The 24,586-nt window shown below is 37.9% G+C and overlaps 2 protein-coding genes across 2 annotated transcripts in view; one reads left to right on the top strand and one right to left on the bottom strand.

The window, feature by feature from the left end:
- LOC139141922 (pre-mRNA-processing factor 17-like) overlaps window positions 1–5,757 on the bottom strand; it is a 39,500-nt gene extending 33,743 nt beyond the window's left edge. Inside the window, exons 1-3 of the mRNA XM_070711686.1 lie at window positions 5,487–5,757; window positions 2,425–2,511; window positions 1,578–1,707 (exon numbers count right to left, since the gene is read on the bottom strand). Coding sequence (XP_070567787.1) covers window positions 1,578–1,707; window positions 2,425–2,511; window positions 5,487–5,672 — 403 coding nt within the window. The 5' untranslated portion in view covers window positions 5,673–5,757. The remainder of the gene's footprint in view (window positions 1–1,577; window positions 1,708–2,424; window positions 2,512–5,486) is intronic.
- Window positions 5,734–24,372, top strand: LOC139141923 (actin-binding protein WASF3-like). The gene is given in 7 exon segments (XM_070711687.1): window positions 5,734–5,867; window positions 7,902–8,191; window positions 8,793–8,946; window positions 14,874–14,988; window positions 18,912–19,400; window positions 19,403–19,652; window positions 20,273–24,372. Coding segments are annotated over 6 exon segments (1,440 nt in total). The 5' UTR covers window positions 5,734–5,867; window positions 7,902–7,923; the 3' UTR covers window positions 20,437–24,372.
- The last annotated feature ends 214 nt before the right edge of the window (window positions 24,373–24,586 follow it).

Here is a 24,586-nt window from a genome sequence, read left to right as displayed (position 1 = left end):
ACTTTGACAGTTTGTTTGCTCTCTCAGAAGGAGAAATCATTTTTGTTATTTGACTTTTTCAATTTTACTCATTTTGAATTAAAGAGATTCAGTAAGACTTCAGTTGTGGCAGTCTCACTTACAGCACTAACTTTCTGCGTGCATCAGCAAAGTTAAACACAGTCCCCTGAAGGAAGTAATCTTGCGAGCAATAAATACTAAGAGGCTATAGATCACCATTCACATTTGGTCTTGAAACGTATTTGTTTAAAATTCTGTCAGAAGTTGAAGCTGCAGACACTATTTCAGAAATTTATTGCGTCGGGGAGAAGTTCAAATCATATTTTCACCATCATATTTAAGCATAAAAATTTCATGTATGCAGTGTCTTTGTTAAGGCAAGCATCCCATCCCCTGGTGATGTGGCCAGGGTCTTTTTTCAAGTTGTAGACTCATCAGCGCTATGCTTTTCATACTGAGTTTTTATTCCTTGGAGATCACATATTCAACAATTTGAAAGTAAATAATCAATGACACTGTATGCTACATCGGCTGGTAACAGTAAGTAGGTACATTATGATATAGGTAGCTCACATTTGTATCAAAGGTTAGACAGTCTGCGACGGTTAGATCTATTAGAAGAAGAAATGATTAGTCTGCTCAGGGTAGCTACTTTGCACAGTTTTCACTCACCCATATCTCATATAATTATAACACAGTCCCTCCACCCGCAGTGCTGATGAGAGTGATATGCACCTATAGAGGGCGCTACATGCAACATTTGAATCATTGAACTTGTGGCTCTGGAATTCTTGTCTACTTCATACTCATTTTACAGTCGTGTTGACATGACTTTTCACGTGGTAGTGGTCAAGCCTGCTATCAAGATTTCAAAACAACTCAATATTTCCTATGTTTTCCAAAGAACTGGGTGCAACATTGAATATGCATAAAAAGATTATCATAGTCATACTGTCAGGTTTTTTATGTTTTTGCTGTTTAACTGTATCATCTGGGTTATCGGCACATTTTGCGTGCATTTCAGAAGTATACGAGTATGATGTACATGCAAATGTAATTGGTTAAGTTTGTGAAGTGAAATCTGCAGATTTTCTTTCTGATGGCCCTACAACAAAGGTGCAATGCAAGCTCTGTGCAGGGCTATTAAATCATGCATGACACACTTGTTTTTAATGTTTTCCCTTATATAGATTACTGGAAAATTTTTAGGTGACTGAGTGACTTCAAATATTTGTAGTTTAACACTTTAAATGCATGTAGTGCTGCCAAAGCATTGTCATCTGTGAGTGATCAATAAAGTGGCTGGGTAATTCTAACTTAACGTACATGTACTATTACAATGGTCATGAAACAAACAAATTCTACATAATAGTGATTTAGAACACTGGAAGTCAGCCTTGGAACAACCATGTTTAAGGTCCATACGTAGATATACACAATGACAGTACAATCAACATATTAGGTTGTCCCTTAGTTTCTGGCAATGTATAGAACAACATCCGTCTATGTGAGTTAACCTGTAGAGGGCGCTGTAAGGACACAAGGTGACCAGTATACAGAAAGTCAATATAGCTCACCATAACTTGTGAACGTCCTCCTTTGGTTTTCAAATGTGAATTCATTAAAATGAGCTGGTTCAATGTATCCAGCTAGCGAATTTTTCACAGCTGCCTGCTGTCTGGTCTTAAATGGATTTTCTGGTCCAACCTGGTAAGAAAAACGAAAGTCACTTGCACATTCATTCAACTAAAATTTTGTTTGCAGAAATTGCCATTTTACTGGTGCCAATACACAAATTGTAATAATCAACTTGTGTGAGAAGACTTACTGATACTCTTAATGAGGACAAGCAAACTAGACTTCACATATTGCAGAACTTAGAAGACAACTAGCAGGAACTTTTGATTTTTCACTATTTTTGTTTTTGATGTCAACAACAGTTTCTTCTTGTTCTACTCCCCAAAACATGTTGAGATACACAGTGTACAGCTTGTCAACTCAGCCTGTACGTGTGTAGACTGCGTTGTTATTGCTGCCGAGTTAAGTTGTTATAATTTTCTGACCACAAGTCAACCCACATGATGTAGAGTTCATGAAGCACTCTCTCGCAAATACTTGCTGTCATACATCAGACAGAAACTCAATCAAAGCAATAAATACAATGCTAATATGGGCTTTAGACAATTTGTTAAATTCTTGATCGTATTCCAACTCACAACATATGGCACCAAGTCTCCTAGCAAAGACATCACCATCAAAGCTGCTCGGCTAAATCCCCACCCTTAACCCTTTCACCACCATGGTTTTACCCAAACCCATCGTTATCAATGGTGATCTTGGACCTGTTTACAAGGAATTGGGGTGAACAGGTTAAAAAGAATGGTTCTAAATTGGTGAAAACAGTCTGCAGGAAGAGTTCCTTACCTGAGGAGCAAACATCTGTTCATACTGTGGATTGTACATTACTTCTTTTTTACTGGGATCAATATGCTGTACTGTATCTACAGACTCCTACAGAAAGGAAGAACATCAAGTTTTAACTCCAGGTTTGTGACAAGAAAATTGTGCATCTTTTTTGTTTTCTAGCTACAGCTGTAGCATGGTTGGGCAGTGTTGTCCTTATGTTTGAAAGTAGCCCGGTAATTTAAGAAATTAGCCAGGTGGACTGCGTGGAAGCGAAGCGACCGAGCAGCGAGTGAGCGTAGCGAACGAGGGGATGGGGGAGAGCGCGAGAGGGGGATTTCCCATCTCGCAAGGCGAAAAATGAAATTTTGGAGTGGAAATGGTGTTCTCTGGTGGCATCTGAGGTGACATCTAGCTGAGACTGAAACAGAACTTTTGTTGTGTGTCTTAGACGTGGCCCACATACAACAAAACAAACAAACATGATTTTGTTTTGTTTGTATAATTTATGACACACTTATGGTTTTATTTGCAGTGAAGATGTAACATTTAATCTTAAATCACCTGCTGTCTGCTTACATTGCTCATTTCCCATTCTTCATTACCACATAGTAGTTTCCCCAAAACCATCAAACTCATTCTATTCTAATCAAAACACATTCGCTTTTGTTAAGAAAAACATCGGTAAGATAATTCACTGTAACAGTGTTCGCATTTACAAAAAAAATGCATATATAGAAAACTCATAATAATGAAAAAATGCGTAGAGAGTCGATCCAATGCCTAATAATTTTACCCATTGGATTGAGTCTCTACGCATTTTTTCATTGTTGTGTGTTTTCTATACGCAAACGATGATAGTAAAATGTTTGCGAAATTACTCTCTGCTACTGAGCTTAGGCGACAATAAGACGAGATGAGTGCCCGCTTAACATTAAATTTGTTGCAACATTTCTGTCAATCACTCATTTGTGTGGAAAGTTTCGGATTCTCTGAGCGTAGTCTGAAAATCGGCATCGTCCAGTCAGAGGCACGTTACCATGTCAGCTGTGCCTATGAACTTACTACGTTGCTAATTTTCAGGCGAGTGATTGTTTCTGAAACTGATGACACAAAAGTGAGTTATTGACAGAAATTTCGCAACAAATTAAATGCAAACCGCGCACGATCATCGCGTCTCGCTGTCCCCAAATTTGATCGAAGCAGATATGCAGCAAGGCGTCGGAAGGAAGAACTCTATTTTCTTTCAAATTGGCTCCACGAGTCCGTGAAAAAAAATGATTCAGAGGGTCCATCGAAATACACTATCGAGCAACCCAACCTGGAGAACATGGAGAGGCGCAGTGAAATTGAACCCATGCCAGAATCCACGACGTATTGTCCTCTTGTCTTAAGCAACAGTGGATCAGCGCCACTGTGAAGCCGTGAGCCGTGATGATGATGCCCCGGTCGGCAACGGTCGGCAACACACATGCCTGTCACCGTGGATTCTAGTAAGTATATATAATCAATGAAAAAAATACCCATTCAAATAAACAGTTGCTTCTAAATAAATAAGTTCTAGCTCTTTTTTTTAAATCTAGAAAATGCGTCGGTATTGCTCTGAGAATAACTTGATTTGTTGAGAAGATCATACTCATAGTGACCATGACGTTGGCAGCCAGCGCGGCGGCGAAAAACTAGCTGCAGTCTCATAAACTTTGAATCGTCGATCAAAATCACATCTTTTCGGCGCATTTTTCTCACTAATTCAGCGAAATTGAAGTTTTTCATGCATAAACTAAATATATTTTTGGAATCAAGTATACCTTTCGAACGGGCTTTCTTCAGGAAAAAATATTCCATCGGCAAGGTGCCAGTGGCCGACGCCACATTCTTTTTGACGCCTAAGATTACCTTCATACTAATCAAACCAATTACACTGCTCGTAAAAAAGACAACACCATAGGCGCGTACATCAGCCAATCACACTATTTAACAAATAAAAGATCAGGCTTGAAAAGCCACACACGGGTATTTAGCAACTGTTCTATGTTTGTGCAGTTCCATGCGGGGAAAGGGGTCGCAAAACTGCTAATCGTACATGTGTCGTCTAACAGCTGGCAGTCGATCCCGAAATTACAGGTCTATTAAATAATCTAATGACGTTAAAAGTAGCTGGGAAAAAATGCAAAACAGCCGGGTTATTTACCCGACACCCGGCTTCTAAGGACAACACTGGTTGGGTAATTGAACATTGATAGGCAAGGCAAAGTGATGATGTTATAAAGCTACCCATAAACGATCAAGGATTAAATCATAAAATATCACAGGCCTGAAAAGTCTTCCAACTAGAAATTTTCATCACTACATTGCCAAATAAGTCAACTTTACAATGATTACTTTTCAAGTTCGGCCCTTATCCCGTCAAGGTCACATGTCGCCATCAGGTCATGTAGGTGAACAGTGAAAATCAGAGAGGCATAAAATGCCCCATACTGGTGTTGCATTTTTAACATAAAATTGGCCACTGAAAACACAGATACTTGTTCAATACTGCTTTTTACAGACTTGGCAGATGGGGGGGGGGGGGGTAATAACATAAAACAGCCGACAATGTATCCATCCCGTTACAGAGCGTCAATTTCATTGTTATTGTTGGCACTGCAGCACCGCTAGACTATATGTCCCGAGTCATTTTGAAGTCTTTGTTACTTCACGACATTCATAAACAATCACCTATTTTAGCTGTAGGATATTTCTTCGGAAATCCAGGTTTGCCGTCATGTTTTTGTAGCAGGTAAAACTTCAAAAAAACCGCGAAAGAATCCATGGAACACACTAACAGTGAACACATCTTAGAGTCACATTTTGCAGTTTGTGAACTTGTATTATGTTTTCAGAGTTCATGTGTTTGGCCGAATTTCCCCTCTCTATATCTGAAATTTGGTTTCAATAAAGCATAATTGGTCGAACCAGTCCTACAACAAATGTACAAACGTTTAAAATACGTTCAATATCGTTCATTCCAATATCAATGATCATTCCACGTTTCATGTGCGTCAGACTGACAAGGGTTTCGTTCAACTTCAAAACTACTGTACCTTCAGCTCCACGAGAGGCGCCGCATCAAGTTGTAGTTGGTTTTGGAGGGATTGTACCGTTTTTCCTTTGTCTAGAGGCTTAAGATGAACGGTAGATTCTGGCTTCGATTCTTCTCGAGTCTCGGAGTCGCTCTCATCGCTACTTTGATCACTTCCGTACGCTTGCAGAGCTGTGATCGCCGCCATACTTTCGAACAACTTTAACAGCGCCACCTACGGTAACCTCAAATTTGACTCTTTCGCCTTTTCCCAAATCGAGGTTGAGGTCGGCCATATTGAGCTGGGTTTGTCTTCCTGGTCGGATATCCTTCAAGAAAACACCGCATTTCGGAGCACGTTATGCGCAAATGCTATTCACGAACGAGTTCAATACATAGTTAGGTAAGTTATTTGTGTTATTTGAAATGTCTCGATATAATTCATTAGAGTCAACAAAATGTTCAAGCAGTAAAAAATTCCTATCTTACCACCACGTACACACACCCACTGTCATAGAATTCAGAGAGACGACCTGTCCAGTCATACAATGTTGCATCCGTAAGGGTTGGGTCAGCGAATTTCCTGGTCAAATACACGTACCATCAGAGCCCGGATGCGACACGAAACGTATAATTTAAATTCTTGATATTGCCAATTCTGATTATTTAATATATCGGAATTGTCAGACTTCATGGCATCAGTGTTGACCCTGTGTGTATCTGATGTTGCAATGCCAATGTTGCCGATTTGTTTAGACAGTGGCTGCGTACACTCGATCAATAAACAACCGAGGACAGCTGGGCCTCGAGAAGTATCTGTATCCTTGGCACGAGGCCAGACTGCTCCTTATGCGATTATTTTTCTCTCGATATGTAATGCTGTGTGAATTTTGGTTCAAGCGTCGGTTGTTATGACGTATGGTCTGTTGTGGGAGGAGATTAAAAACAGTTTGACAATTTCTAAATGCTTCGGCTTAATTACGTGGCCATACCCGCCATGTTTTAGACCCTAGGGCCTATTGCTTATCTTTATATAAATAGCATGGTCGACGAATTTGACAGGAACAGATTATAAACGTACATTTTCTTAAACAAAGGGTAATAAAATTGCTTACCCTGAACACTGTCTGAACAAGGGACAGATTACATGACAAGAATTCTGGAATCGAACATTCAGCAATTACAAACGATATATTAACACAACGAATTACATTCAATATCTTATAAGCAGGTCTATCAAATGAAATCTCACTCTTTTTCATTGCTCTTATGAAATTGATCATTGATGTAAATTATTGATTGGTTTCAATGCAATGTTCTGTTTAGGCACCATCTCACCATAAGTTAATAAAGACAGCTCTAGCTAACTATTGGTAACTATCAAATAGAAATGGCTAACAGGTAAAAACTAGTTTGAGGTGAAACTCGTGTTGTAAAAAGCAAATAGAACAGTAAACATGCCCCTAAACTCCACTCTGTGCGAATGGGAAGAGAAAAAAGTTTTCTTCTCTTCAGGGGTAACTCACCAAAATGCAATATTTGCTTTGCGATACACTCACATTCAAGGGGTTACTGGCATTATCTGTAACCCTTTCCCTGCCAAACAGAATCACTTCCCCATCAACCAACTCAGTGAAAAGTGGTATTGAGCCAAAATCATAGGTATTTCCCACCCATTTGGTTTGGTCTGTTCCAAGAGCTTTTGTCCATAAAAAAACATGTTTACATTATCTGTGATTTCAGGGGCCTAAAAAATGTTCAATTTTTTTGTTAAAATGCACCAAAATGGACATTGTGTGCATCACTAGTTTTAACGAACTTGACCTGATGCGGTGAAATATGAACTTTGCAGGGAAAGGGTTAAACTTGTAAATTTGTTTTGCAGGGAAAGGGTTAAAGATAATGCCAGTAACCCCTTGAATGTGAGTGTATAACAAAGCAAATACTGCATGTTGGTGAGTTACCCCTGAAGAGAAGAAAACTTTTTTTTCTCTTCCCACTTGACGAGAGTGGAGTTTAGGGGCATTTATAAAGTGTGGTGTTGATTGTTCTATACCTTTTTACAACATGAGTTTCACTTTCACCTCCAACTAGTTTTAACCTGCTAGCCTTAACTATTTAAATTTCAGTCTTTTTTGCTCTGTACTTTCTGTATATTAATGTTTATTAGTGAACAGAGGGTCTGGTAAACACACATTTTGCAACGTACAGATGCTCCACATATGTAATGATAGGGTTGGAGACAGATATTGTTGAGTATGTTTTAAAAGATATTGTTGAGTATGTTTTAAAGAGTATTGCAAATACAAAACTGTTGTAAGTCTAAAGGAAAGGATGAGACAACTTTTTGAAATTCTACATTTTAAAGATGCCATAAATACTTTAAGTAACTGATGTGTGTATTTATTTGTAGTTTGTGTCTCTCTTTTTTTTGCAGTCATGTAAACAAAGCAATCAAGATGCCATTGATCAAGCGTCAGATAGAACCGGTACATATAAGCCGGGGTGTCGTATCGGACCATATCACTAATGAACTTGAATGTGTGACTAACAACACATTAGCCGGTGTGATAAAGCAACTCAGCAGCCTTAGCAAACATGCCGAGGATCTGTTCGGGGAATTGTACACTGAAGCAAATTCACTGTACGGGAGAACGAACTCCCTCCAGGACAGAATTGACAGGTTGTCGGTCAAAGTTACTCAACTTGACTCAACAGTGGAAGAAGGTAAGGATTTGTAGAAAGCACCGCTGGGACATATATTTGGACTCTCAAATTTTTACAATTGTTTTCAGATCTACCACTTGTTGGGGCTCATTATAAAGCTGTTGAGTAAGAAAAATTTCTACCGTCTTAGTTTTTCAAAAATTGGAAATTTTATTTTTCCCCATGAAGTTAAATATTGGTAAATTATTGGTAACATGTTTCTCTAGTACCAAAATTCACACCGTTATCCCCGATTTTTATTCTTGAATTAGTAAGAAACTGGTTGAAAGTTTCATTGAGGAAAGTTTGAGCAGAAGTTTAAGTCTTTTACTGTCGAGGCGCATACTAACTTAAACACAGCTTCTTTTCAGGCATGGCAGCCTGATTAGTGTATCTATGAAGTTCATAGTGCCCTGCCTTTTCCATTCAATATCCCAACCATGGACTCCTTTGTATGTTTGTAATCCTTTGTATTAAAAGAAACCTGACAGCCAGTGCTATGGTTCAGTCTTATTGATTGCTGTAGATAAAGTTGACTAAACAGAACGAGAATTCAAATGGGGATAGGCCTGGTGTGCTTTTGTCGTACTTTCATGTGACTCATTTCTCTTGTCTCTTTCAGTTTCCCTGCAAGACATCAACATGAGAAAAGCCTTCAAAAGCTCTGTTCGTGCTGATCAACAAGTGGTGGCCCGGTCCACCATGCCTTCTGCCATGGCAGAAATTTACAGTCACTGCGACAAACCCCCAGCTTTGAATGACCTCACACAATACAGGTATGTACCTCACATCTCTGCTATGTTTGGAATTTTATTGGAAAATCACCTGCCAGAAGACTTGTCTATTTTGACAGAACACAACTAGCATAGTTATCTAACCCTTATCAAGCCAAGTTCATATATTATCATCAGCTCAAGTTGGTCAGGACCAGTGAGGCATGGCATCTTGTAATTAACAGAAACTTCATTTTAAGCTTGAAAGCCGTGAATACCTAGATACTTCAAATATGATTTCAGCAACTAAACCTATCACATGCCATGCCAAATAGGTGAAAATACATGTAGTTTTTGCTCAATACCGCCGCTTTTTACTGACTCAACACATGGGGAAGTGATATTGTCTAGCAGGATTAGGGTTAAGATTTTCATGTAGATTTCTGTATGTAAAGTTCCGACTTTGCCAGTGAAAAGCATAGGTAGGGTGATACCAAAATCCATGCCTGAAACGTTTGATGTTCAGAAAGTACATGCATATTCCTTCATGGTAGCAATGCTTGGAATCTTAACTCCCCTGTATTTCACACGTGCCATAAATGACAGTGTGTATCAGAAACAACTATTGGACTGTTGCATACAAGTCTTTGTGAAAATTTCAACCGCCATTGCTTTAACTGTGTATGACTCGAAGTCATACAACCCATAAACGACTGTGTCAGAAGCAATTTTACTTTTGACAGTGCAAACAACTTGTAGATATCTTTTTATCGCCACTGTAAGACCTTTGAAAGAAATAAGTATAGCATTGATGACGTCTGTGTCATAATTGTGTCACAGTTTTCTTCCCCTTCCAAACTTAGACCACACCCAGTTATTGATTCTGGTATGGCCAAGCAAAGGAAACTAGGGGTCAAAGGTCAAAAAAGGGACCAGATTGCCCATATCTGAAATGGGTGGACCATAATAAAGCATGCAACAAACAGATATGGATGTGAAAGGCACCTTGTAAATGGACTTTCATTTCCTGAAATTTCATCGCAGTCATCGAAACACCTGTCTGCTAATTTTTTTTGTTCATTTTGATAGTGATTATGTCAATCAAATGTAATTTTGATAAAATTATGAAATATTACTAGTATCTTGCACATCAGGAAAAAAATGCTGTACATGTTGTTTGAATTCATAGTGCCTGTTTAACTTCCACATGAATGTTATACTGTGCCTGCTGAAAACAAACAGCTCTTTTGTAAAGGTTTTATATTGAATCAGTCATGACATAACAACTTGTTCATGAATGCAGAAGTCACAGATCAGTGTTTTTGTATATGGCAGTACATTAACCCAGGTAGATTTTGCCAGGATTCCCCGGTCATGTTCCGGGGATTCCCCATCAATGTGTCAATGCAGTGATATCAGGAGACATTCACAACAGCATGTTGGTTCACAAACTACGTACCAATGTACCCAAACTGAAGCTTCTCATACTGATGTATATTATATAATTATAAGTGCATTCAGCACTGCATTTGTGAATAATATCATGAGATACACAGATTATGCTTCAACCTGTTCACCCCTATTTCCCTGTATACAGGTCCACACTTGCTGTTTTAACCCTTTGAGCGCTGTAATTTTCTCCTGCCAAAATGTTACCAATTTTTATGAATTTTTCTGTAATACTTTTGATAATTTTGGACCAAATATGCATCACATTCCATTGGCTAGTTTTTTCTCAAAATTTTGGCAAAAATCTGAGAAAAATGACAGGGGTTTATTTTATAAAGGGACAAATTAGACTTTGGCGCTCAAAGGGTTACTGTTGGGCTAAACCATGGTGGTGATAGGGTCAGTGTGTCCAAACCAGCAAACATCTCCTTTATGAAACAAGTGTAAATAAAATGAAATTATAGAAATTCTTTCAGCTTTTGCTACATCTGCACTGTTCAACTGAAAGTAATTTAGCTGCAGGCAAGTTTTGCATTTTGACTGTATGAGTGCATTATTGATGGCGTAATAGATTCAAATTAAATTAAAAATTGTGCAAATGTAACTTATAAGGGTAGCAATATAATGAGACAGCACTATCATCTCATTAAGATTCAATACGGTACAGTATTTGCAGTGTGACAGAACCAGTTCTAAATTTGCAGTTTTGATAAATGTATATTACTTTGCGTATGTATGTACATCAGTGAGAATGATGACAAAGTGTACGCTGTCCAGTATTAGAAATTTCTAAAGTCTGTCAAAGTTTGTCTTCAGACTTCAAACTTTTGCTCAAGCTGTCTTCAAGTAAACATTAAACTATTCTCTTTGATAATCAGGAGTGTGGTATCACTGTTCAAAGTTTGGAATTTTAGAAACAAATTGCCTTAAATTTATGGATATTTGAAATCAAAATGGCTGCTGTCGACTGTTTTGCGGGTAATATAATTCTATTTGGAAAATCAAGTATTCAATAGGTACAAAAACTAGAATGAAAACATCTTCACCCCACAGGCTTCAAAAGTAATGATCCTTGCCAGTAGTAGACCAACAAAAGAACCAATATCATAAAAACTAGAGATTTTGAATTCTCTGGGTCCCAATCATATCCTTGGTAGTACAAATGTTACAAATATTTACATTCGGCAACAGTTTAAGTTTTACAACAGTGGTGTTTCTAAGTCAGGTTTTTATCTTTTCTGTATAGATAGTATGTACCTCACAAGTGATATACTTCAACTTTTGCTCAAACTTTCCTCAACGAAACTTTCAACCATTCTCTTACGAAATCAAGAATAAAAATGAAGGGTCACCTTGCAAAGTTTGGTACTACAGAAATGTTTACTGATAATTGTGATTCAAAATGGCTGCCCTCCCTGTGTTAATTAACAGAGAAAAATAAAATGGTTTGATCTTCAAAAAACAAGGAGACAGTGAAAATTTTTCTTCCTCCAAGAGCTTTATAATGAGCTGTCACAAGTGGGAGATTAGAAAAGAATTGTAAAAATTTGAGAGTCTGTATATCAATTCCCAAGGCGCATTCTACCTTAATAAGGATTGTTGATTGCAGCATAGACTGTGATTTTTCACATTGTAGATTTTAGGAGGGCAGATCGAAACATATTGATTTCCTTTTGAAACAGATCATATGTGAGACTTTCCCATGCTACCAAAACTAGTCAAGTAATTTGCAGCTGTACCCATCTGACAGTCTTTCAGCCAAATACTAAATAGGTATTCATGTGGAAATAATAGGGTCATGACATGCATATTTTATGACATTGAACAGCACTTGATACATCATTCATTTGGTAAAAAAGTGCAGCACATCACAAAAATCTTCAAGAGAGAAAACAAGATGGCTTCACCAGGAAGTAAAGTGGACGGGCCAACAGAACAAAAATCCTGTTTTTGAGTTGGAAGCCATTGTGCACATTGTTCTCAGTTGTCAGGAAATTTCCTCAACTCTAGATTACAACACAAGATCTGGCAAACATGTCGGCATGATTCTGCCACTCTCTGCATGGTGTCATATGAATTTCAGGAAGTTAAGAGTTTGCTATTGACAAAGTGGGTTCAGTTGCTTGTACATGTCAGGTAGAAGGAGCAAAGGTCAGAATTCGTCTGAAGCATTGCAAACAGCAAGAGGTTAAAGGTCACCAGTAGCATAAGTGTCAGCCATTTTCATGTACTTTTCACAGGATTCAGCAAAATCCTTGTTAAGACTGATTCTAAACCTAACAATCCCCAATACAAGTTTTTTATTTATCATAGTAATATCATTCAGTTTTTGGTAAGCATTTCATGTCAACAAATTAATGGTGCTTGGCATGATAATCTGACACCACCTTTTGCCTTGACATTGAAGTCTGTTATATGTATTAGTGTAAAGGTTATGATTACTCTGTGACCCAAATCAATTCCAGACTGATCAATATGCAAACACAGTGCAAGCTAAGCATATTCTCCTAGCAAGTGGCCTTTGCTGATGACATTAAAAAGTAGAGTAACGACCGACCTGAGTTCAGGCATAAAGCATTTTGACAGTCACTGAGACCATACAAGATAATTTATTACACATTGAATTTTTAACTGCCTCAGTGCCAGCCGTGGAGTAACAAATTTTATAGATTATGTGTAGAGATGATAGTTGACCTACATTGTCCTACATTCTGGTTTTGGTGGATAATGTCTTACATACATGTTAAGCTTGTCCACAGGAAACCATTATCCTTTATTTCATTGAACTTGTCATATCAGAATAGGGTAAATTTTAACCTCTGCTCTTGAGTGTGTGTATACTTCACTTCCTCTTTTCAATCACTGGCTGGACTTACTTTGTTTCAATGCTGTGGCTATACTATAGGGTTCATTTATTCTGAAAGTTTGACCTTTATTTTATCCAGCGTATAAGGATTAGGCAACAAAACATGGTACAAAAATTGTAACAGAGTTACTTTTGGAATTTGTGCACTCAACGTCTTCAGGGAATACATTGAAGACGTGACACAATTTAATAGAGTCTTGTCTTTCCTTTAGACACCCTGAGACTATGTGTAGGGTACTTTTTAATTGTTCTACAGGTACATGGCACTTGCCATACATCTAGTGCTTATCTTCATTCATGTCAATCAGAAACAATAGCACCAAGCCATAATTTAAACCATAGTCATAACACAATGTAGAAATGTACAGTCACTAGTGTATGGCAATGCAAAATGACCTCCCTTTGAATTCTAAAAGTGCTTTTCTATAAAACTACATTTCTTAAGGCCTTGCCAGACACTACATTATTTATTATCTGCTAACAGTTAGATCCAGTAGTGAGTTGACGGCATGTAATTATGTACAGGCTACAGTAATTAAAATGCAATTTAAAACCAGATATCATTATCAGCTTTCATTTCAAGAAGTGTGAAATTAGAATGTTTGTTACACGTACAGTTCCCCCTTTAATTCAATTCTGTTCCCGTTCAGAAAAAAATGAAACCATATATCCATCAAAACAGAGACATCATTTAAAATAAATAAAATAACGATAATTACACAAAAAAATTGTGTGTCAGTTATTCCTGCTATTCTGAACTAAATGCCGCTGTTAAGCTGTTAATATACTTTTCTGGAATGTTTAATATGTTTTCTGGAATTTTTGTTAAGTTCTGTAATTAGAGAATCTATTTTATGCCTTTAGCAATTTTAATTTAATTTAGATAGTTGTTTTGCATACCCGGTAGTTGACAGGGATCGCCTATATGGCATCCATTGCACTGACACCTGGTTTTCTTATAATATGTAGTTGGTTGATTGATTCATTACAATGGAAGGAATCATCGGGTCATGGGATGTCTTTCATAATAAATGAACAAAAATATAACCTGAGGATAGTCTAAGTCTTGAATAGTTATATTCAAGACTAGACCCTAGTTTTTGTCAGACACTGATACTAGAATGGCTCAAAAAATGCCCTGTGATGGACAGTGTACGGAAGATCTTGTTATCGAATGAACAGTCACACTCATTGCTCTGTGTACAGATCTGTCAATTTTATTTAAAGGCCTATGTCAGGCGTCAGATTGTCTTCCCAGGAAATTTACTCACTAGATTACAATTTCAATGGAAAGCAAAACACTATGACACGTTCATATTAAATCCTTTTACAGACAAGAACAAACTCAATCCAGGGGATGGAGTCCCCGGCCTTTAATTAGACAAAAACTTGTTTGTTGACAGTCTACATGTACATGCAGCTTAAAAATCTAAAACAGTTTAGGTAGAGTATAGCTCAGAAGTCGATTTCATGCATTCAGTCTTCACACCCAATTAGGCTAGGACCGTGGGCTAGTCTTAGAAAAGCTCTAACAATAAGCTTTAAAACACATCCAGTTAATCTTCTGTGAAGCACCTTTATGTTTCAAATACCACACAAGTTGCTCATCTTTTTAGATGCACAGTTTCTGAGTGTACTTCAGACTGACAAATGTAACTTTTTCTCTTGATTGCAGAGATGACGGCAAAGAAGGGCTGAAATTTTACACAGATCCAACGTATTTCTTTGAACTGTGGTGCAAAGAAATCAAGCAACAAACAGAAGTCTTGGCCAAGAAAAAGAGGAAGAAGGTCAGTTTATCCTTTGTTTTCATGTTGATTTGCCATTCATAGGGCAGTATTCAAAGGGGACAGTAGCTGTAACTTTCTATGATTGTGTCACCATTCCACTCCCATTTTCCAGTTCAGAGTTCCACATTTGCCGTAGGTAACGATGGAATTAGGCCAACCCACGGTTTTAAAAAGGGTTAAGGTATATTTGTTCAAACATTACATGGTGCGTGACTTCGTTCCAAAATATTGAAAGTTAATTTCAATATTTGAATTAAAAACGTTTTCAGTTTGTTGAGCATATGAATATGTGTAACCGTAAACGTATTTTCATGAAGTATTGAAATTCTAAATCTGAATTTATTTCTGACGAGAACATTAGAACGTAGGGTGTTGGTATGCTAAATGTCAACACAGCGTGCAGGACATTTTATTGAGCAACGTGAAAAATAGTATGCGCCACAAAAGTGAGACTTAAACTTTCGCTCAAACTTTCTTCAATGAAACTTTCAACAATTCTCTTAACAACACGAAGTATAAAAATAATGGGCCATCGTGTTAAGTTTGGTACGAGAGGAACAAATTACCTAACATCTACCGACATTTCAAATTCAAAATGGCTGCCGTCCCTGTGTGTACTCTATGAGGAACACTGATTCTAGAAAAGCTAAACAGAAAAAAATTCCTTTTACTCCAAGAGTTTTGAAATGAGTCCCCACTAGTGGTAGACCAGAAGATTACTATAAGTCCTCCTGGCTCATTCGATATACAGAGCAAGTACGGTAACACAAGATAAAATAGTGTGAATTGTAAGTTCATCGAGTATGGAGCCAACATGTGGCTGACCTTATCTATGCAGTGTAAACTACACTTCTGAAACAAACTGTTTGCAAAAATTGTGTACTTTTCCTCTTTGAGGCATAAACTTTTTTTCTCAACCAACACTTGAAAAGCCTTCAAATTTGGACCCAGAGAGGTGCTTTTATTACAATATTTCTACACACTTAAGAAGTTGCTTAGGCTTTCTTGATGAATGCTTTACTACAGAGCAAGATTGCACAAATTCTAAAAAAGCCATGTTGCTGTACGGTTGTAATGTGTGTGTGTGCAGGATTACCCTGGCTCAAGAACGGCATGAGATAAAATCGCACATAAAAAAAAACTGTGGGAAATTTCAAAGTCTGTGGGAACCGGACCTAACTTTCCCTGATTTTCTGCATATTGGTTAATTTGCATAACAATACACTCAGTGAGACAGTTTTTGGATGACCTCAGTTTTCAGACATTTAATGACATGCTGTTCGTTATACTCACTTCGCTCCGTTTTGATAGCGTTTTACAAGTCATGCTACAGCATATTAAGTCAGGTGACGCTGCCGTCCCGTTTTGGATTTTTTTTGTAGAAGCTATTTCGGGCGCTACAAACTTGGTGAAGTTAGCCACACCGTACGATACGAGGTGTCGAACGCAACACACAGGGACAGCCCGTGTCCGATATCTAAGCGCTATACATGTTGAAATATAGTTGCGTCGTCCATGGATTAAACGTAACTAATTATCACGAAATATTTCCATATAGTTTTCTAAACTCATCGAAATTGAAAATCGGGGTTCGAAGTTTCAAAATATCAATATTTAGCCCCTTATCACATTCAAAATACGACGTCCGATTACTGCGATAGCAGTCCGATTACATGCACTCAACATGGGGGCAAAAATTTGGCAACTTTGACCCCCTAAATGCCACTTCTATCGGTGTTAACATTTTGAGGATAAACACAATAAAGTTTCGAAAGGTATGATAATAAGATTTCGTTGTGCTCGTCATTTATGAAACGGCTTTGGGCGAAATTCACTACCCTGTCCGAAAACTGTCACACTGAGTGTAGTTGTAATCGGAGGCGATCGAATCCATACTTTCTAGTGCGGGAGTAACGGAAGTACAGTAGTCCAGAATAGTGCATTTTCGTTTTTTCTTCGCACTACCACTCGTACTGGACACGAATGTTCCTTCGAAAGCGCCATTTTGAGCGACGACAACACACTGTACACCAGCAATGAACACTTGCTGTATCGACTCCAATGATATGTCAATGAACGCAAAACTTCCTGTGGGCAACCAATCACAAACGCTGTTGAAACGGGTAACTCTGCAACAGCCTTTTTCTAGCGTAATTATAGCGCTCTCTACGGCGACACAACGAGTGGTTCTGTACTGAAAACCTGCCAAATATTACCGATGAATTTAGATCGCGTAAAGGTATCACGTACGCGCCCATTTGAATTATCAGCGCGACTTTTTTGCCCAATTGATTTTTCTGAATGCGATTTTTCTGATTTTTGAGCATAAATATCGCGTTATCGCGCCCCAAAGTGATCCCTGTGTTTGTGTGTGTGTATATATATATATATATATATATATATATATATATATATATATATATATATATATATATATATATATATATATATATATATATATATATATATATATTTGTATGCTGGTCAATAAACTTGTCAATAAACATGAATTATCGAAGTTTGCCACAACTTCAACAGACACTTTGAGTTGTAAACTGAAATAAAACACAGAACACAGCCTAGGCAAACAGTGATAACTTCAATGTTACAAGTTATAGCTTGGACAGGTGAAAGGTACATGCGTAATTGACTGATTACAGTTACAATGCTTTGTTGCCATGGCGTTTAGGTATCTCAGTGTATTTCTAGGTCATCATCGAGCATGTCTGTAGAAGCAAATTTTGTTCATGTGTTTTTAATCAGCAACTTTATTCAAACTTCAGCAAGTACACTCAGACAGAGTCCGGATGACAACAGTGCTATAGTATTGCAGTGGTTGCAGACATCAATGGCAATCTCATTTTGTTTATAGATTTTAGTGGTTTTTTTGCTCAAATAGGACCCCTAGCTATCTATATATTGCCAGTTTGTAATTCTTCGTTCTTCTAGATTATTGAAACTTTTATCGCTTTCACCGTTAATTACTAACAACACACATTGAGCAACAATTGAAAGTCTCAGTGGCTTTTAGCACTGACATAACATATAAAGAGCTATTTTTATTTCCATTTTAGCCGGTATTAAAGGAAACACCAAAGGGTGTAGTTCTCAAAGTTTCCGTCGTGTTTTATAACTTCAGTGCCCTTTGTTTGTAACCAATTGATCTGAGCTGCTCTGAAATTCAAAAAAGTTAGAAAGAGATAACAGAGTTTACTTGATGCTGACTTACATTGTTGAGATGTATAACAGTTCACTGTACTTGGGTGTCCTATCTTGTCATTACAAATCCTAGCGGCAGATACACTTTAAATTTTCAATTGAAGATATGCATGTCTTGTACTTCTGTATATTATTGTGGTATAGTTTGACAGGGGGAAGTACAGTGCATAAAAGAGGTGAAATCCAAACACACGCTTTTCAGAAAATCTCTAAAATCTCTCCAATACCACCTGCCCTCGTGTTTAACTGGTGATGTGTTTAACTGGTGATGAATGTAGGACTCAAGCACAGTTAATCAGGAAATGTTTTGTTGCCAGGAAGTTCTGTGTGTCAGCAACTAAAATAAGAAAATTTCGTGCCACAGACGTTTCCTTCAACTGTTGTTCAAATAAAGACAATGTTGTGACATAATGAAAATATTACTTTGTGTGCCATGTCTTTAGTAGATGCATTTCTACAAGTGTTATGGAGATAACATTGTTGATGATGAAAGGAAAATTTTGTATACAATAATTTTTGTTGAAAAATTCCTGCAATTTCAAAAAAAAATTGCTCTGAAAAGTACGGTTTAGGTCACATTCAATATATATGTACCGGTATGTATGGTTCATTCAGGCTATACAGATATGATAAAGCTGGAAAAAATAGAATGTTGGTCACTTTCTTATGTAATTATTAAATATTCATTATTTTTATCATTGCAGCAAAAACGACCGGAACCTAACCGAGACCTTCGAGTGCGCAAGCCAAAAATAGTGGACTTCTCAAAGCAGAAACATGGTTATGAGCTAAGCCAGCTGCCCTCGAGTTCAGCTCCTTCCCTCGCGGGTTCAGATACTCCGACGAGACCCGGAAGCCTAGATTATCCAGAAAGCGGATCAGACCATGGGTCATCACACAATTACACCACGAGGGAGTATACCAATGACTTTGAAGAGTCCCTTGAGAATAGGAGCAGGAGAATGCGGGAATCCACTAAGAGACCTGATGTTCCACCACCCCCTCCGCCACCTCCCATGGACAATAATATCAACGGTCCCCCACTACCTCCAGAACCTCCCGCGTATCCTGGACAGCATGATCAGGGGCATCTCATTGGCAATGGAAGGATTAGTGGCCCTACCGAGCTGCCTCTCCCCCCAACTACTATGATGGGATCGGTACCCCCTCCACCCCTCCCCCACCCCCTCCATCTGGCCCAGCACCAAACCTATTGGCCCCAAGTTCCAAGGTGACCCCTGCTCCCAGCGGAGGCCCTGGTGGCCCCCCTCCCCCTCCTCCACCTCCCCCGCCTGGGAGTCTCCTCACCGGCGCTATTCCGCCGGCACCAGGCTCACCAGCAGAAAAGGAGGTCACGTCGCCCAAGGTAGAATCACCCAAGGCTAAGGAACCCCCACCCAAAGTGGATGATGGCAGGAATAACTTACTGGAGGCAATTAGAACAGGTATGGACTACTATAGTACATGTCTTTTTAGCTAGAACCCCTTTTCAGCAAATTTATCTAAATCTGCAAAATTGTATGATTTAAGATGCCACTAATTTATACTTTGCTGTATTTACTCCGGTCAGGATGACTTTTCCGCCAGATTAAAACCTGCTGATTTCAATGAGAATCGAAAAAATGCAATAATGGTATGCAAAGTAGCTTCCAAAATTTGGTACACATGTCACATACACAACTACAGCTAATGTTGTGCTAATTATTTCATTTATGCACACAATAAGTGTCGTTCCTTGAGTCTAGGATGTTGAATATTTGATAAAAATTGTCATCAAATTTGCGATATGTGTGTAAAGTAACATGTAGCATTGGGTTGCTACTTGGATCTGATGGCATCTGTCACTTATAGACGTATCTATGTACATTCTAGGATTTGTGTGTTTGTGTGCCTAATACTGAGAATCACTGTATACATCGCTTGATGTTTTGATAATGTGTATAGGGTTTGAAAGAATGTTTTTCAGAAAACCAGTCGGATAAACTGACCTGTACACTGTTAAGGTCTCTTGAAATCTGTCCATTGACTGATTGTAGAAGTCCGGTCTCTTTTCCACCATTCCCAGGTATACAACTTCGGAAAGTTCAAGTCCAGCAGGAAGAGAACGACCGGAAGCAGTCTGTGAATCCCAACTCGGTGGAAGCCATCCTGGCAAGGCGTATCGCTGTTGAAATCAGCTCGGATGAATCCGACGGGTCATCAGAGTTTGACGATGATTGGAGTGACTGAAAGCCATTGCGACAAATCACCCAATGTAAAGAAAATAGTCGTAAGGTAATATTTGACCATTTAAACACGGTCGTCCATTTATGGATGTCTGAAGTTACTAACATGGAAGAGATTATGACTGTTTTCCTAATTATTTTTTAACTAAAAAAGAATTTGTACAATTTCTAGCTCTCAGTCGAGCCTACAAATCAACTAGAACCTATGTAATTTACTTTATACTTTTAGCCATTTTTGGTCATCTTAAGAATATTTCCCTGCGGATGTATACTGTGACATATTTCTTACAAGCTTTGCTTTTCCCAACTTGCGATTAGGTCTCTGTAAAGAATAATCCAAACTGTTTTGTCCCTCTTTTTCTACATTTTTGAATATCGTACTTTTTATGACATACATCAGGGTAGATATCAGCAAATCAAACGTAACATGTAATGGTTGTATGCGTATAAACCTTTTTAGGGTATATGCATGAGGGAAAAATCATCAATAAGTTTTTTTTTTCCTTCAGTTTAGTTTCTTTTCTCAAATACAATGGGTTAGTCGATGTTTATTCGATGATCATGATGAAATACTCTTAATGTTCAATTTTCCAATGTTCGTTTGTTGTAATGTACTTTTCCCAGAATCCAAGCTTATATCATATTAATGTGAGGTTATATCTTATTAGGGAAAATTTTGAAAATAATATTCTACGAGTGAAAAGAAAACAAGTAATAAACAGTAATCATGCATTTCAACATTTTTGAAGATATATGCAATGATATCATTCATTGGTCATACTTTTCTGGTAATAGTTTCCCTAGCCAATCAGGACTGACCATAGTGTCACATGATCCATGGCTCACTCAATATTAATTATCTTCCTGGCCAATTGTAGCTGTTGTGTAATTTCATTTTCAAGTCTTGTCTGTCATGCAAGAAATGCCACAATGTTGCTCATTTTAAATTGTTACAAGATTTCAGAATATTTGTCACAAATGTTGTAACAGTAATACAAAAATAGGAGTAGTCAGTCTGTTGATATATTTTTATATAAGGGAAGTTCAAAGGAAAGAAGGGAATTTTGGCTTTCAGATGAATCTGCATTCCTTCACTCCATGGTATGTACATACAGCCTTGTAGGATAGTGAGTGAAATTTTCACTTCGATGTAATTTCTGCACAGCTCCCAGTTGCAATGTATTAAAGTATTATGGTAGAAACAGGCTTTATCAAGCAGAGCATGTCGTATTTGAATTCTCAAATTTTGTGATTTATTTTGTTGCTTTGTGATGAAGGGTTAGGTTTGTGGAAATTATGACTGGCCACAGTTAGCAAAGGTGTTTAAAATTCTAAGAAAAACATGACAGTTGATCATCAGTCACTATTTTCTAAGTATGTTGCCGGCTAGTCTCTCAAGCACCAACCCCACCCCTAGCACCATGCCAACAAAGCAGTTTTGTCCTCTCATGCCCTGTTGAGCTGGTTTAGCCTGGCTTAGTGAGCTGGCCATGCTCGGCTTCACCAGTCGATTTTTTTTTGTGGCTTGCCCAGCTAGACCACTGAGGGCAGTAGTGAAGGTAACAGATTAGCAGCTGAGTAGCAACTAGACTCAAAATTAGGGGGCTGTGAGAGACTGAAGTGGTCGCCATATCAAAACATTTCCTCTCTGGTATCCATAGCATGGACCAAATGTGTTACTTTAACATTATGCAGAGTAATAATCCACATTTAGTAACTATTTTTTTCATTTTCATATTCTATTCACTTCATGCTTTACCGTTCATTTCATCACCAAGGCAACTCGTTGCACTTTGACCCCAGAAATATGATACAAACAGTAAACTATGAAAGTGTCATTAATCACCATGGCTACACCACATACTACAAACATCATGGCAGGTCAAACATTTCAGTGTTCAATATTCAGTGGATTCGTCAGTAAGCACCATGCCCTTGAACCGTTCAGCTTTTTTAAAATCCTGAGACAATGTAGGAATTTCTTGCAAGTTCCTAAGTCAACCCTCAACAATACTCGTAATGTGTAAAAATTTCCCTGAGTCAACCTGAACTACGTTCAGACATGCTGTTAACCCTGTCACCACAATGGTTTGGCCCAAACTCACTGTTATCAATGGTGATTGTAGACCTGTTTAGAAGGAATTTTTTTGTGAAAAGGTTCGTAGTTTAAGAACATTTATTACAGAAATTCTTATGTCATGTAGTTGCCAGGTGTTAATCCCCTAGGTGAGTTTGTGAAAACTATGAAAAGAAATTGGTTCCTACAAAAAAGTACTAGCAGTCACAAGACTGTAAAACAGCATTGTAAATTAGCCCCATTCAGACTTTATAAAATCACACATTTAAATTGTACCATACTTTTGGTCAAGATTTCTAAAACTTCCTATTCAAGTCCCATCTTTTTAGAAAATAGATGATAGTGTAACTCAATTGAAAAAAGAATCTTTTCCACTTTCTCATCAAGTGCTGAATATTGTTTCATAGACTAGAGAAAGAAGCTATCTCGTGTAAAAAGCTTAAGAATATTTTGACCTTTTGCCCTCTCACTAACGTTGTGTATATGCTAAATATCACTGAATGGTCCATGGTTCAGGCCAGCTGTCCAGTTTTGATAAATTGCAATGCCAGTTGGACTGTTATGTACATTTTCCTTGTTCTGGTATGTCTGTAAAATTTCCAATAACTAACTCAGGCAATTTCATCAAGCCAGTAGTAGAAGAACAAATACGGTACAAGTGCCCTTCCAGAGTTTAACTCCCAGTATCTGTACTATGGTATGGTAGTGTTCACTGCGTGTGTTTCAATTCTGTGAATATTGTACACTAGGTATTTGCAATGCTGGATACCAATTACTGTTTACCAGTTTGGTCTTAACCCATCATGGCTTTTTATCAAAGTTGATATGGTAGGGGAAATTTTCTATAGGGATAGTTCTTGCAATAGTGAATAAACTAAAATTCCAATTTCCTGTCAGGTTTTGATTATGAGTTGTACATACATGCTTTAGAACTCCCTGTAGGCACGTCGTCAGTATGACTTCACACAGCCAGTATATGTGACGCATATCTGCTTTTTGGAAGTCATTTAAAATTATTCCTACATCGTCAATGCATCAAAATCTCGCTGCGGACATTCAGCTTCGAAAACGAGAAAGATACTGATTTAGATACGAATGTGATTTGTAAATTTAGACTCTGTCCATACACTGCTGTATGATATTAAGAGAAGTATTTGTAGTATCTTTAGTGCAAGTTAACTGGTAGCAGTCTTTCCGCTGTGTTTCAAGGCCTGTCTGTCCGTCTGTCTGTCCATCTACACCCACATTTTAGAGAGTAATACATAAACATATTACACATGTATTCACAAAACTGAGCAATTTGCAGAAGGATATTGGCAAACATGATTTTTGTGGAATAGCTTCCTAAAGCACCATCACATTTCGATTTTGGAACCTTGTTTCAACAACCATGACCATAGTGTGTAGTTGATTTTCATGTACATTTCATTCAATACGAGCTTCAGAAAGAGGTGAAGAAAATTACAGTCAAATTTAACACATCCAACAATGCATTATCTCATAAAGATACACACTGTTGTTCACAGCTACACACTCCCAGACTGTACAATTGCTCCGTACTTTTTGTTGAGCGCATGGAATTTTTCTCAGCACTGTATCATTTACTTCCATAGAGGGCAGTCTGTCCTGTACAGAGCATTCTTACTTCACTTACCCAAAACATCCAAGTAGTCATATGGTTGTCCATTTTATGTCATTCACTACTGATGTAGGGTAGTAAGCCAAGATTCCAGAGTATATCTTCTCCAAACAGCTTTCATTTAGCCAATTTACAAATGTTTCTGATAAATTCCAAAGCCGATATTTTATCGTCTTGTAAGGTTCAGTCATCATCTTTGCCCATTACAAATACATTTCAGGCCAGTCTTTCTGTTTGCTTGTTGATTGATTTTTTTTTAGCATGGGTAGTTTCATTTCGCTATGTACTTTGCGTGAGTTTTGAAAAGAGAGGTCAAGTTCACAGTCTGTTTTTTGTTGCATCCATACACACGATTCATACAGATTCATACACACACAAACTGACAATGGGTCATCAAGAACAAGGAGCTTGAGATGGTGATTATGTGCATCTTCACTG

This window comes from Ptychodera flava, chromosome 10, assembly GCF_041260155.1.
Source record: "Ptychodera flava strain L36383 chromosome 10, AS_Pfla_20210202, whole genome shotgun sequence".
Classification (NCBI taxonomy): Eukaryota; Metazoa; Hemichordata; class Enteropneusta; family Ptychoderidae; genus Ptychodera; species Ptychodera flava.
This window is presented reverse-complemented; position numbering and strand designations above follow the sequence as displayed.